Source organism: Neophocaena asiaeorientalis, unplaced genomic scaffold (assembly GCF_003031525.2).
Source record: "Neophocaena asiaeorientalis asiaeorientalis breed wild unplaced genomic scaffold, Neophocaena_asiaeorientalis_V1.1 scaffold418, whole genome shotgun sequence".
NCBI classification, from domain to species: Eukaryota; Metazoa; Chordata; class Mammalia; order Artiodactyla; family Phocoenidae; genus Neophocaena; species Neophocaena asiaeorientalis.
In genome coordinates this window covers 5,638,866-5,652,890 of record NW_020175731.1, presented here as the reverse complement: position 1 = coordinate 5,652,890, position 14,025 = coordinate 5,638,866, and the positions used below count along the sequence as shown (strand labels likewise).

At 47.2% G+C, this 14,025-nt stretch overlaps 1 protein-coding gene across 2 annotated transcripts in view; it reads right to left on the bottom strand.

Moving 5' to 3' along the window:
* GNPTAB (N-acetylglucosamine-1-phosphate transferase subunits alpha and beta) overlaps window positions 1–12,180 on the bottom strand; it is an 80,126-nt gene extending 67,946 nt beyond the window's left edge. For both annotated transcript variants that reach the window (XM_024732106.1, XM_024732107.1), the window contains exon 1: window positions 11,780–12,180. In XM_024732106.1, the coding sequence (XP_024587874.1) occupies window positions 11,780–11,896 (117 nt within the window). In that variant the 5' untranslated portion in view covers window positions 11,897–12,180. The remainder of the gene's footprint in view (window positions 1–11,779) is intronic.
* Between the last annotated feature and the right edge of the window lie 1,845 nt (window positions 12,181–14,025).

The following is a 14,025-nucleotide window of genomic DNA, read 5'->3' as shown; positions in this document are numbered from 1 at the left end:
ACCATTTGAATGGTCCCCATTTTCTTCAGGAGGAATCCAAATTCCTTGGAGTCACTCCATAGGCGAGTCCTAAACTGGCCACCGCCTGCCTCTCCAGCTTCACTCCTGGGTACGCTGCTGCAGCCCTTCAGAACCACTTCTGTTCCAGAAGGTGAGGGCTACCTCTCATACCCATACCTTTACATCTAGAGCATCCTTCACTTACAAGGGGGGAGGGGCTCCCGTTTCTTCCCTCAGCCATCTCCTTCAAGATCAAGCTCACGTGTCACCCTGAGAAACTTCCCCGGACACCCAGGCCTAGCTCTTCAACTTAAGTTATCACAATGCATCTTAAGTTTGCCTGTTTGCTGGTCTGTCTGGAGAGTGAGCTCCTCAATAGCAGAAAGATACAGAACCATCTTTGTGTCTCTAAGTAGTAGAGTACCTGGCCCAGAGTAAACACCTCCACTGATCTCTGCTGAGTGACCTAATGGAGAGAGGTAATGAAGGAGGGATAAACTAGAACCTCAAAGAAGAAACAATTTTAGGAAGCAATTTTAAAGGGCAATACAGGGCTTCCCTGGGGGTGCAGTGCTTAAGAATCTGCCTGCCAATGCAGCGGACATGGGTTCGAGCCCTGGTCTGGGAAGATCCCACATGCCGCGGACCACCTAGGCCCGTGCGCCACAACTACTGAGCCTGCCCTCTAGAGCCCGTGTGCCACAACTACTGAGCCGGCGTGCCGCAACTACCGAAGCCCACGTGCCTAGAGCCTGTGCTCCACAACAAGAGAAGCCACCACAATGAGAAGCCTGCGCACCGCAACGAAGAGAGGCGCCGCTCACCGCAACTAGAGAAAGCCTGCGCACAGCAAAGAAGACCCAACACAGCCAAAAATAAATTAAAAAATAAAGGGCAATACAGTTTTTAGTCTGATCATATATAGAATGCATTTGACTCTCCTTGCACAAGTGTGACTTAGTCTGTAACATTTCTGAAAGATCACTTTTTTCCCTGCTTAATTTAGTGTATGTATGAATCCCACACAGGCTGACTAATCACCTGCTGAAGACACTGCATGTGGATCACAAGATTGAAACAATCTAAGGACAGTAAGAACTTACAAAGATACATTGTGAATATACACGACCTATCACAGCTACAATTGTCTGTTACAGTTTAGAAGGAACCAGGATAACATATGTTATTGTAAAGTGCAGGCTGTGCTAAATTAATAAGGCACTTGCCTCCTCTGCTTTCATATCAACCAAAATAAAGCGCACTCAGATAAAGAAATCATTGTGAACTTTTCTACTCCGTCTCTAAGAAAAGATTAATATACTCTTCAGTGTGACCTTGGACATCAGGCCAGAAGGTAGGTGCCCTGTGGTCTCCGTGAGTGTTGTGGTCAAGGGAAGATCAGGGCTGGCATGGGGCACTTGGCATTGAATTGGCATTTACTCAGCACCTTGCACCAGGCACTATGCAAGGTACCTTATATACTTCAGGCATCTTATTTAAACCACCTTTCCTCACAGGCTCAATCACAATCAGTGAGCAAAAATAAATATTTGTAAGTATTCATTCAACAAATATTCACTGAGCACCTATCGTTAGGGTCTGGGAGGACAAATGAACCTGTCTATCTTGTTCACTTTTATATACCAAGATGTCAGTGGATTGTCTGGCACATAATGGAACATGAAGGCCAGATGACTTTGCCTCCTAAATCTCTCAAATCTGCCCACTTCTCTTTATCTGCCCTCCACCAGCCTAGTGCAAGGCCCCTGACTGAGCGCCCTGCAGCCATTCTTGTTTCCTCTAATTCAGGGTTTCCCATCTTTGGCACTACTGGCTTTCAGGGCCTGACAACTCTTCGTTGTGGGAACTGTTCCGGGCACTGTAGGATATTTAGCAGAGTCCCTAATGCCAGCAGCACCAACCCCATGCCCCAGTCATGCCAATCCAAAATGTCTCCAGACACTGCCAAACGCCTCAGGGCTGAGCGGCAACATCACTCCCAGGTGAGAACCAACGGCCTAGAGCAGACTTGCTCTCCCTCTGCTCTCTGCCTCAGTAGTTCTGACCCTTCAAAGCTGAGCTCAAACTGCATCAAGAAAGCCTCTGGAATATTACTCAGCCATAAAAAGAAACGAAATTGAGCTATTTGTAATGGCGGGTAGCCCTAGAGTCTGTCATACAGAGGGAAGTAAGTCAGAAAGAGAGAGACAAATACCGTATGCTAACACATATATATGGAATTTAAGAAAAAAATGTCATGAAGAACCTAGGGGTAAGACAGGAATAAAGACACAGCCCTACTAGAGAATGGACTTGAGGATATGGGGAGGGAGAAGGGTAAGCTGTGACAAAGTGAGAGAGTGGCATGGACATATATACACTACCAAACGTAAAATAGATAGCTAGTGGGAAGCAGCCGCATAGCACAGGGAGATCAGCTTGGTGCTTTGTTTCCACCTAGAGTGGTGGGATAGGGAGGGTGGGAGGGAGGGAGACGCAAGAGGGAGGGGATATGGGGATATATGTATATGTATAACTGATTCATTTTGTTGTAAAGCAGAAACTAACACACCATTGTAAAGTAATTATACTCCAATAAAGATGTTTAAAAAAAAAAAAGAAAGAAAGCCTCTCCTGACCCAGCCACTACAGGATGGGTTCTCACTGCTGGTCTCTCCCACAACACTCTCCCCTTTTAGCATTTTTCACAATTGTAATTAAGTAGCATTTAATGTCTGACTGCACAACCAGGATATAAACGCTCAGTCTGCAGGAACCAGTGGGCTCTGTTCACTGCTCTAAGCCCAGGGGCAGTGCTACAACAAAAAATTTACTAGTTTAATGAATGATTTAAGTGCTCTGCTGGGGCACAAGGATTCCAAGGGAAGAAAAACAACATTTTTGTGTTCAGAGAGCCGAGTACAGAAATGGCAAATAAGTTTCATCTCCTGGACAAGCTCAATTAATTTGTACCTGCTTTGAGAAGCTGTACATCTAGACATGTTTCTTCTAAAGCACCAATATACCAGATACCACATTCCAAAGCGATATGTAGGACCAAGGGGCAACGTTTCCTCAGGAGGTGGTTGAAAACTCATCCACATCATGGCAGAAGGGGTCAGAGGAGAGCTCTGGGAAGCTGCTGGCACTCTGTTAATCCCGTTCTGCCTCATCTAAAGGACAGGGGTAGAAATCTCTCTCCCACGCCAGGAAACCTCAAATCCGGGAAAAGGACTCAACTAGGATCACCAAGACAGCCAACCTCGGGTTCACGTAGTTGGGTGCATGCAACATCCACCTCGTACCTGAGAAAACAGAAAGGGCTGGCTGGCTACGGGCTCCGGGGACAGGGAGACATTACTGCCAGGCTGGAGTCAGCCCACACACCCCCACTTTGAGCTGATGGCGTTCAGGACATGCTACCTCAAAATACGGCACCTTGGCAAACTGAATATTTCAAGCTGAATGAATTTGAGAAACACCACATAAAAAGGATTTTCTGACCTTCCTCTGAAACAGGTCATAAGACTTTCTGTGAGACAGGCCCTCTCTACGCTAGGAAGAAAGGAGAAATCCTCATCTCTAAAGACAGAGGAATGCCGCAAGAAATATGAATGAACAGGCCTCGCATCTCCCCCAGCTTACTCCCCAGAGCGCACACCCTTTTTTGTCCTATTGCATTTTTTCCGCTATTCTCCATGCTCCATCAAGCCCAGCATTACAACCCTCGGGTTTAACTGCTTCTTTGGTCTTCATTTCCTTATGAAGGCCCCAAGGTCATGTAAAACTTACATTATTTATATTTTTTGGCTGCACTGGGTCTTCGTTGCTGCACACGAGCTTTCACTAGGGGCGGCGAGCGGGGGCTACTCTTCGTTGTGGCGCGCAAGCTTCTCACTGCGGTGGCTTCTCTTGATGCAGAGCACGGGCTCTAGGTGCGCGGTCGTCAGTAGTTGTGGTGCGCGGACTCAGTGGTTGGAGCACGCAGACTCAGTATTTGTGGCGCACAGGCTTAGCTTCTCCACGGCATGTGGGATCTTCCCGGACCAGGGATCGAACCCGCGTCGCCTGCATTGGCACGTGCATTCTTAACCACTGTGCCACCAGGGAAGTCCCTAAAACTTACATTAAATAAATGTACGCTTTTCTCTTGCTAATCTGTCTTCTGTTACAGGGGCCCTAGCTGAGAACTAAGGAGAGTAGAGGAAAAGGTATCTTTCCTCTCTTACAGAGCAAAGGATGCAGGTCACCTGTGCAAGAGATGAGATGTGGGCCATGCACAAGAGAGCACTGCAGAGGGTCACCTCAGACCAGGTCCGTGGTTCCCCAGAAGAGCAGACACTGAGGGGCTAAGGAAGGAGCAAGTAACCAGCCCAGAGGAAGAGGCATTTGCTCTCAGCAGAGTAAAAGCAAGTGACAGTGCTCAGGGTGGGGTCTCTGAAGGATGCCCTTTGAAAGCACTCAGAAGAGAACGAGCTGTGACACCAGCAAATCGCAGAGCTCCAGCGCCTATTTACGAAGGACTTTCCTGCCCTCATTTCCTTTCCTTCTTCCCAGTCCTACAACCCAGGAGGGGTCAGAAACAGGCTCCGTGGCAGAAAGAGAGAAGCAGCCCACCGTACCCAAGCTCCCTTCCTCAATTGCAGGCTTTCTGCTTGGAGCAGGCCTGGGCCGGAGAGGCAAGAAACTTCAACAGGCTCAAAGTTCTGTTGTGACATGAGACTGAAGGCTTTCATGGCTGAACTGACATTGTGTTTTGTAATCTGAAGCAACCACGGGACATTTTCTTACCCAGGAGTAACAAGAGCAGGCTGAGTTAGGCCCACAAGAGTGTCTCATCCAGGGGCAGAGGCAGAGCTAACCCTACAAGCTGACGTCAACGGCCAGTGGGAGAAAAAGACACCTGCTACGTATCCTCCCGGCTGTGCTCACCAACACGACCGTACAGCTAGTAGCCGCCAGCGACACCGACCTATTCTTTCCAAGTGGAACACCACCTCCATATAACACAAATGTTCAGGAGAGGGGCCCCAACTTCACGGGGGCATCAGACTTGTCAAAAAGCAAACCTCTTCCTCCTTTTAAGGTGTCTATTAGGGGTGGCTCTATGATCCAGCTGGGGCCAGTTCCAGGAAAGGTTTGATGAGGTCTTGGGGCAAACTCTTCCTGTGTCTTCTGGGAGAGTTCAGGAGCTGGAAGAACGCTGAACTGTTACAGAATTATTCTGCAGTCACGCCTGCGTGTGGTGAGGAGAGAGTACCGTGACGAGAGAGGCCCCTGCATCACAGCGCGGTGCAGTGGCAGGGACGTGCTGCAGGCAGCCAGCAGGAGGTGTGCAGCCAGGACCTGCTGGCAAGGCACTGGAACCGGGGAGTCACAAGCATCCGGCTGGGTTCTGAAACCTGACATCCCCTCTAAGAGGAGACAGCCAGGGAGCAAAGCCTGGAGAATCCCAGCATTTAAGACAGAGAAGTAACGGTGAGGACGAGGAGAACAAAGAGGGGGTCTTCCTGAGAAAGAGGGAGTGAGCATTCCCACATACATGGGGTGACAGATGCTGCAAAAAGGTCAGGTTAAGCTTTTCTCTCTTAATTTTCTGCTTAATTTCATTAACAAGATCAACATTATTTAGACCTCAAGAGTAAGTCAAATCAAATGCAACTATCAAATCACCCATTACAGATATATATTGAACCGTTACTGAAAGATTTATGAGCGCACACTAGCTCTGTGTTTAACAAAACTCCATATTAATACGCCCACTCAAGAATACAAGTTTCGGTGGGCTTCCCTGGTGGCGCAGTGGTTGAGAGTCTGCCTGCTGATGCAGGGGACACGGGTTCATGCCCTGGTCCGGGCCCATGAGCCATGGCCGCTGAGCCTAAGCGTCCGGAGCCTGTGCTCCACAACGGGAGAGGCCACGACAGTGAGAGGTCCGCGTACCAAAAAAAAAAAAAAAAAACAATACAAGTTTCAGGGGCTTCCCTGGTGGCGCAGTGGTTGAGAATCCACCTGCCAGTGCAGGGGACACAGGTTCGAGCCCTGGTCCGGGAAGATCCCACATGCCGTGGAGCAGCTAAGCCCATGCACCACAACTACTGAAGTCCACGCGCCTAGAGCCTATGCTCTACAACAAAGAGTAGCACCCACTCGCCACAACTAGAGAAAGCCCACGCACAGCAACGAAGACCCAATGCAGCAAAAAAAAAGTTAATAAATAAAATTTTTAAAACAATACAAGTTTCACAGATTAGAGTACTTAACAACACAGTATCAAAAATGGAAAATGGAAACAACACACCTTCACATCTTCTATAACAAGGTAAAGGGCTAACAGCTATCACAGTCACAATGTCGATGTGTCAATGTCAAGGCCAAGGAAAAGATGGGTTTTGACTCAAGCCAGTGTCTAGGACATCTGTTGCTCTGGCTCTTTGATAACAGCCTCCTGATTTCCCTCTGGGGAACCCCTCTCAGTTCATGTGGTTCAGTGGAGGCTGACAGTCCCACCCATAACCCTAGCTCCGGAAATGATCAAGGTGGTTAATGAAGGCACAAGGGCACTCACTCCCCAGCTAGGCAGGCTGCCCTGGGTCTAGCTGGCACTAATGAGGAAGAGAAGGTTACTGAACTGGGAGACCAGCTGCTGGAGTTGCTGCCACCAATCTTGGCTCCCATACGGCGAGAGCTTGTCTGAGAACTAAACCCATGGAGCTGGAGAACAGGGACAAGGAGTCCTGATGACATCATGTGAGCACCTCCATCTGATCCAGCCAGAAATTTCACCCTATATTTTTCAACTACATGAGTCAAAAAACTGCCTTTTTTTCTTAACCCAGGTCCGAAGTGGAATTCTATCACTTGCAACCAACTGCCATTGGCTAATACCAGCAACAATTGTAAAGCACTAATAATTCAAAAAGAAAAAGCTCCCGTCTCCTTATAAAAGTCTCAACTTCCCTTAGGATGTTTCAACGCATAATTTTCTTCCCTTCCTCTGATCTTCTAAGTCATTATTGTGTACCTACTCAGGCATTCAATTACTTACTCGCTTGTATTGTTACTCATATGTATATCATGGCCTCACCTCAACTAGCCAAAGATGGCCAAGGATGAGCTGTACATAATTCTTTGTATCTGACAGTACCCTCCACCATACAGGGTATAACCTGACCAATCATGTCTGAGAAATAAAAGGTAAGTAAAGATGGGCTGCATCAGAGTAGAAAACTTATCTTTACTGGAAATGAGCTTAACGGGAGGTTCTTTAAGATCACCCCCAATTCATTCATTCATTCACACATCAAGTATTTATTTGGCACCTACTGGGTACAAAGCATTTTAGAGGTGCTAAGAATAGCAGGGAAAATGACAATGTCTCTGATTTGACACTTAGCTGGGCTGTGTATCTCTCCCAAAGCCCCCAAAAGAAAGATACCATTTAAAGAGGCTCAGTGAGGGAATTCCCTGGCGGTCCAGTGGTTAGGACTGCGCTTTCACTGCCAAGGGCGCAGGTTCAATCCCTAGTCGGGGAACTGAGATCCCGCTAGCCACGCAGCACGGCCAAATAAAAGAGGCTCAGCGCAGCCATTGGCATTTTCTCTGTAGCACGAACTCCATTACATTATAGTTCATGCTTTCCCATGTGAAACATCCAATAAATGTATATTCACAGAACATTAAAGCTAAAATGGGGGTGTGAGAAATCCAGTCTGGAAGTTTTAAAACATTTTTAATAATGAAAGTTTTCTCCACACCCAAAAGAAATCTACACAGACAGGTAAGAGTGGCTGCCCCAACCTAGGAGGCAGCTGGGAGTAACACAGTCTGGAAACCACTAAGGATACAGTTTATGGTGGGGCTAGAGCCAGGCCAGAGGCTGCCTCCCAGCTCTCAGGCCAGGTTCCTTTAACGTCAACTATTTGTTGCCTTTGGCAAAGAACACACTCAAAATGTATCTGTTTAATGAGCAAAGTAATCAAATATAAGCATAACTAATTTCTTTCTTGAAATTGGGCCAGTATGAGAAACTGGAGCTGGACCCAGTTTTCAATCTTCTTTTTCACTGAATATCTAACTAATCCAAAATGGCGATAGAAGACAGGTGAGCAAAAGAGAGGAGGGAGGCCAGGGTTACCGCCCAGTATGGGTAGATTCTATCTGAACTTGTCTGACTCCCTCACTGAAGTTAATTTTTGGACACCTCTTCGTTTCCATACTTAGTACATGTAAGGAAGTAATATATTGTATTTTATACGCACACATGCACACAGATACACACATACCCAGTAATGATCTACAATCCTTTATTCACAATCCCAAAATCCAAAAAGCTCTCAACACTGAAGATCTTTTTTGGCAGGAAAACCTGATCTGACCTGAACTCATCTGGTGGCAAAACTTGACCTAAACTGACTTGAAGTTACTTATAGTCTTTATTCTCCCCACTGAGTGTAAATACATGTTTCACTACAAGATACCGATGTTTAATTCCAAGGTTCAGTAGAATTTTCAGATAAGGGATTGTGGATTTCCATATAAAATGTACTAAATGATGAGGACCCTGAAATAACAGATTTTTACTTCAAAAGCACGTTTTAAGGTCTATACAATATTAACAGAGGACAAACATTTAAAATCAGAAGTTTCTGAGCTAAAAGGGATAATCATTCATTTATAGATGAGGAAACTGAGGCTCCCGGAGGCCACGTGACTCGCCGAAATCAACTAGTTTACCTGCGACCCTCACCCAAGGCAATGCACTTCAGTGGCCATTAGTCCCCATCCAGAGGGCCCTCCCTGTGGGTTTGGATCAGGTTCTGCTTTTGTTTAATCAGAGTTCCCAAGGGTTCTTCAAAAAGACCTGGCTCAACTTAAGGGGAAAATAAAAAAAAAATTTTTTTTAGTACTTCCCTCTCTCAATTCCACTTTTCTTTCTCAGTACTTGGATGAGTATACAAATAGCTTACTAAAAGGTAGCAGCCAATAATACCACTTATCCTGAGAGAGGGAAAAAAGATAGTGATGAACCCACAATTAACAATGATCTTCGACCCATTACAATCAGTGAAGTTATTAACAAGTTGGTAATATTAACTGTGTGATGAGCATATTCTATTTCAAAGGTTTGTTTCAAAATAAGTGCGGAGGGCATAAGATAGTTGATGACAATAATGATAGCAGCTGTAGTTCTACCGCTTAATGAGAGCCTATTATGTGCCAGGAGCTAATAGGCTCAACCCTGCAAAGAAGGTATTCTTGCCTCCTTGTTGAAGATGAGGAGGCTGAAGTTTAGAGAGGTTAAGTATCCTTTTGAAGATCGTATAAGGGACAGCCCAGACTATCTGAGAAGCTATAGAGACATGCTTAAGAGTACAGCTCTGGAGCCATACACTGCCTTGGTCTGAAGCCCAGCTCCGCCATGAACTAGCTGGATTAATTTGTGCAGGTGCCGCAGTTTCATCACCTGTAAAACGGGTATACAGTCAGCCCTCCAGCATCCCTGACGCGGAACTGGAGGATACGGTGGGCTGAGTGTGAGGGTCTTGATCACCTTCAGACTTTGGTATTGGAGGCAGGGGTGGGGGGTGGTTAACACTAGTACCCATCTCACAGGTATGATGTTGTGAGGATTAAATGAGTTAATATATGTAAAGCAGTCAAGAGAGTGCCTAACATCTGATAAGCCCTATGTATTAGCCATGATCACGATCATTAATACTGGCACCAGCATTCAAGCCCAGATCTGCTAATCCTGCAGCTCCTCTTCAGCTGCACTGTAGAAATTAACTACAGGCAATATAGTAGGGGTATGGAGCCAGCTGTTTCCATTTCCCATGCCACCTGCTGGCATTCTTTGCCTCTCATTTCTTTTGTCTGTTCCAAACTTTAAGATCTGTGGCCATTTCAAGACTTTCAGTAACTAAATAACCAGACGTGGAATACATAAAAAGAAAAAAAAAATTTTTTTTTTCAGGTGAATGACCTTTAATCCAGTCCCTGCCTCACCGAGACGAGGCGTCCGGAGTGATGGCAGAGCCCTAGGGGACAGGGCAGGCTAACAACTGATGCCTTTGAGTCACCTTCACACTGCAGGGGAGTTAATAAACAGCTAACTTAAAATTACTCAGGGCCAAAAAAATCTTTTATCAGCAATAAGACACTTAACTATGTATAGATACAATCACTGCATTAAGGTGCAATGCATGAAACGAAGACAGAACAGCAGGTAGTATAATATTGGGTACATATTCCACATTTACAAGTCTGGGGCACTTTCTCAACCCTCACTTATAAGACTTATTTTCATCAGCCCCTAGACCAAGAACTACTAAAAGTGTAAACCTGAAAACCATGCCATATATTCATTAGACAAATATTTAGACTGTATACTCTGGCAGTACCTGGCACAGCACCTGGTCACAGTGGTTAAAGATAGCACCCTCTCTTATGGAGCCCACAATCCAGCATGGGTACAGACTTCAAGCAAATGTATACTGTGGCATTTCTGAAAAATATTCTGTCAATTTTTAAACCTTTTGCAACCTCCTACCCCCAAAAAAGAAAAAATAAAGAGACGAATTTCTAACAACTTGAAAATACAACTTTCTTCCAATTCCTAGCCACATTTTAAAAGGGGATGGTCTCTAAAATCACCTACATGTGCTCCAGTTCTCACCTATTCATAGTCTCTTGTACATCTGTTTACGACAAAGAATACTATATTAGACCGTCAGTCATGAAATAGCCATGCAACCTAAATCAAAAGGCTGTTTCATTCAAGAAAATATTTAAAGTCCATACCCAGAGGGGCACAAAATCTATTAAACCTGGGTGTTTCCACCTGCCAAACCTGTTGCTTGGACCCTCTGGGGTTTACAGTCTTATCGAATTACTTTATGCTTATACATATGCTTTAACTAACAGCAGATCAAGACAGGCTGGGTTTGCGTGATCTGGAATCTAAATGATTAGCATATCCCATGACCCGAGAGTTTGTGCTGATTCCCAAGAGACTGGGTGCTGGAGTCCAAGACGGTTATGGGCATCCTGTTCACAGGAAGGGGCCCTAGGCTCAGCTGATCTCGGGATAGAGAAAAGTGTTTGGAGATGACACACATCAGTGTTTTCACATCTACCAGTACAGCCTCTAAGGGCTCACTGATGATATTCAGCTGTCTCAAATAAGAGACCAAAAAAATGAAAAAAAAGCACCTTTTCACGTGGAAGTCCTTTAAATTTGGGGCCCGTACACTCTCCCCACTGCAAATTCACGTGCCAAGAAAACACCCCTCTTGGACAAAGTTTTGAGATCCGGGAAGAAACGGGATTAAGAATATAAAGTGCCTCTGTCAAAGGGAAAAGATTAGAAGGGTGACACCTGAGGAGGAAACCGCAGGAGGGGCAAGGACTGAGAAATCAGTGCAATTTAGGAACTCTGGGTCCCGGGAGAGGGGTGCGTGGAGAACAAGGCCTGAGGGAGAAAGTCAAATGACTTGGGGACCATGAAGAAGGCACCTGGAGGGAAAGGGACTCGGCAGAAGGAGCGTGTATCCCCCAAACCGTCGGGAGACCGAGGTCTGGATCCCAGGTGCTGAAACCGCAGCCCGGAGAGGAGCTCAGAGTTCGCGGCGCCTCCGGGGAAAGGGCAGGTTCTGGAGCTCGTCCCCGGAGCTGCAGGGAGGATGGCAAGGCAAGAGTGGAGCGCGCCGGGGCTGGGACGCCTTGGGGTCCTGCGGGTTCAGCGCGCCCCGGCCAGGGCTCCCGCGCCTCTACTCACCTCTCCGAACTGGAAGGCCGAGACGATGGTGACAACGACGCCCACGAAACAGACGTAGAGCCCATACCTGTGGGACAGGCAGGTATAGGTCTGTCTCTGCAAGAGCTTGAGCAGCATCACCCCGGCCGCCGACACGCCGCGCCGCGCCCGAAGGGCCGGAGACGTCGCCGCCGCTGCCGCCTCCTCAACGAGCCGCCATTCCGCGGCCCCCACCGGGCTGCCGTGCTCAGGTCACAGGCTACGGCCGCCGCGCATTGCCGCTCCGGGGATCGACGCCGGCTCGGCTCCACGCCGCGGCCGCCGCTTCCGGGAGCCGGGAGCCCACGCCCTCGGTGCGGCGGAGGCGGTCGCGCGGCCCGCTAAGCGGCCGGCGCCGCCCCGGTCTAGCCCAGCCAGAGACGGGGTCGGCAGCGGCGGCGGTGGGAACAGCAGCGCCACCTGCCGGGCGGAGGGGCGGAGGGCAGCCGAGTGCCCTCCCCCACTGCGCGTGCGCCGCGGGCTCTCCCGGCCTGGCTGGGATCCTCGAAACCGGGTTGGGCGGGCGACCGGGCCGGGGCTGGCCTCTGCAAGGAGGCCGCGCCCCAGACGGTGCTATATTGACACGAATGTTTTGGTGCACAAAACCCTTCCTGCATTTACAATAATTGGGAAATCATGGTTTTTCACAGCCCTAAGACGAGATGCTGTTATGTGCCTCCTTTCCTCTCTGGCTGTCTAACCATATTGTTTGAAAGAGGAAATTTGGGGGCTAAATGTGCCAAAACCTAAATTCATTCATTCATTTATTAATTAAATATGTATTTAGTGTCCGGTGCCTGGCATAGTGCTTGGTGTTGGATAATCAAAAATGAGCTAGGGCTTCCCTGGTGGCGCAGTGTTTAGGAAACCGCCTGCCGATGCAGGGAACACGGGTTCCAGCCCTGGTCCGGGAGGATCCCACATGCCGCGGAGCAACTAAGCCTGTGGGCCACAACTACTGAAGACCGCACGCCTACAGCCCATGCTCTGCAGCAAGAGAAGCCACCGCAATGAGAAGCCCGCGCGCCGCAAGGAAGACCCAACACAGCCAAAAATAAATAAATAAAGTAAATTTTAGAAAAAAAAGAACTAGATCTGGCCGCTGTTCCCAGAGAGTCTAGTTGGGGAGATAAACACATAAACCACTAAATACAGAAAAAGTTGTTATGATAGAAGTCATGTGGTGTACTGGAAGTCATGCGGGCAGGAACCCATGCAAAGGGGGTCAGTTATTTCTACTTTGGCACCAGATGATTTCTAGCAGGGCCTTCGGGTAGAAGAGGGGGTTTAGACAGTACCACATAATGGAATAAAACCAGAGGACTTAAGTCTCAAGGGGTTTGCAATGACAATATTTCATTTCAAGCTACACTTTTTTCTTTCAACATTTTATTAACACCGCTGGTGTCTCTTTCCACCCCTCATCCCAGGAGAAGAGGGAGGGACCTGATTGGTGAGGTTGCAAGGAATTGAGCTTGTCTGCCAGAGACAGGAGTTCTGATCCACTATCTGCCAAGTACAGGAGCACCTGTGTCCCAGCCTGGGCCTGGGCCTAGAAAGTCTGTCTCATTCAGGGAGAAAATATTGGCTGCCCACTTGTCTGAGGAGGTGAACAGCATTCTCCAATTAACTCTATCAGTACTAAAGCTGACGCTTTGATCTCCATGTCTTTGTATCTATACCACATTCTCAGCGGTTTTGAAACTTAGGAGACGAGAATGCTTTAAGTGTTGGGCTCCAAAACACCATCCATCTCTGAGTCACCTTTTCCTCGGTCTTGATGAAAAATGAGCAACCAAAATAAACAATCCTACACAAAGAAGAGCCTCTTGCCCTGGGCCTGCAAAACGTAAATGTTGAATATAGAGATGGTGTATTTGGAAGGCCTTACCTTAAGCTTGATAAGGAAACTGAACCTAAACAAAGAGCTTGAACTAGCTGATTAAGCAAAGTTGAAATAACTCCTGATACGTCTATATTTAGCTGAGTCCTTGCTTTACTCAAGGTAAAAAGTTGTTAAAATAAATAAATAAAATTAAAAAGTGTTCACATTATGAAATGCCTTTACTTTTCAGCTTTAGGTTTGAAATACTTGCTTGTTGTCAGACAACCTACTTTAATTTTGTCCCCTGCCTCCTTTCAGGATATACAGTGTGTGTTCATAAAACACAGGTCAGTTGTAAGTGACCTCATGCCTTTCTTTTTTTATCCTAAAAAAGAAAGCCAGG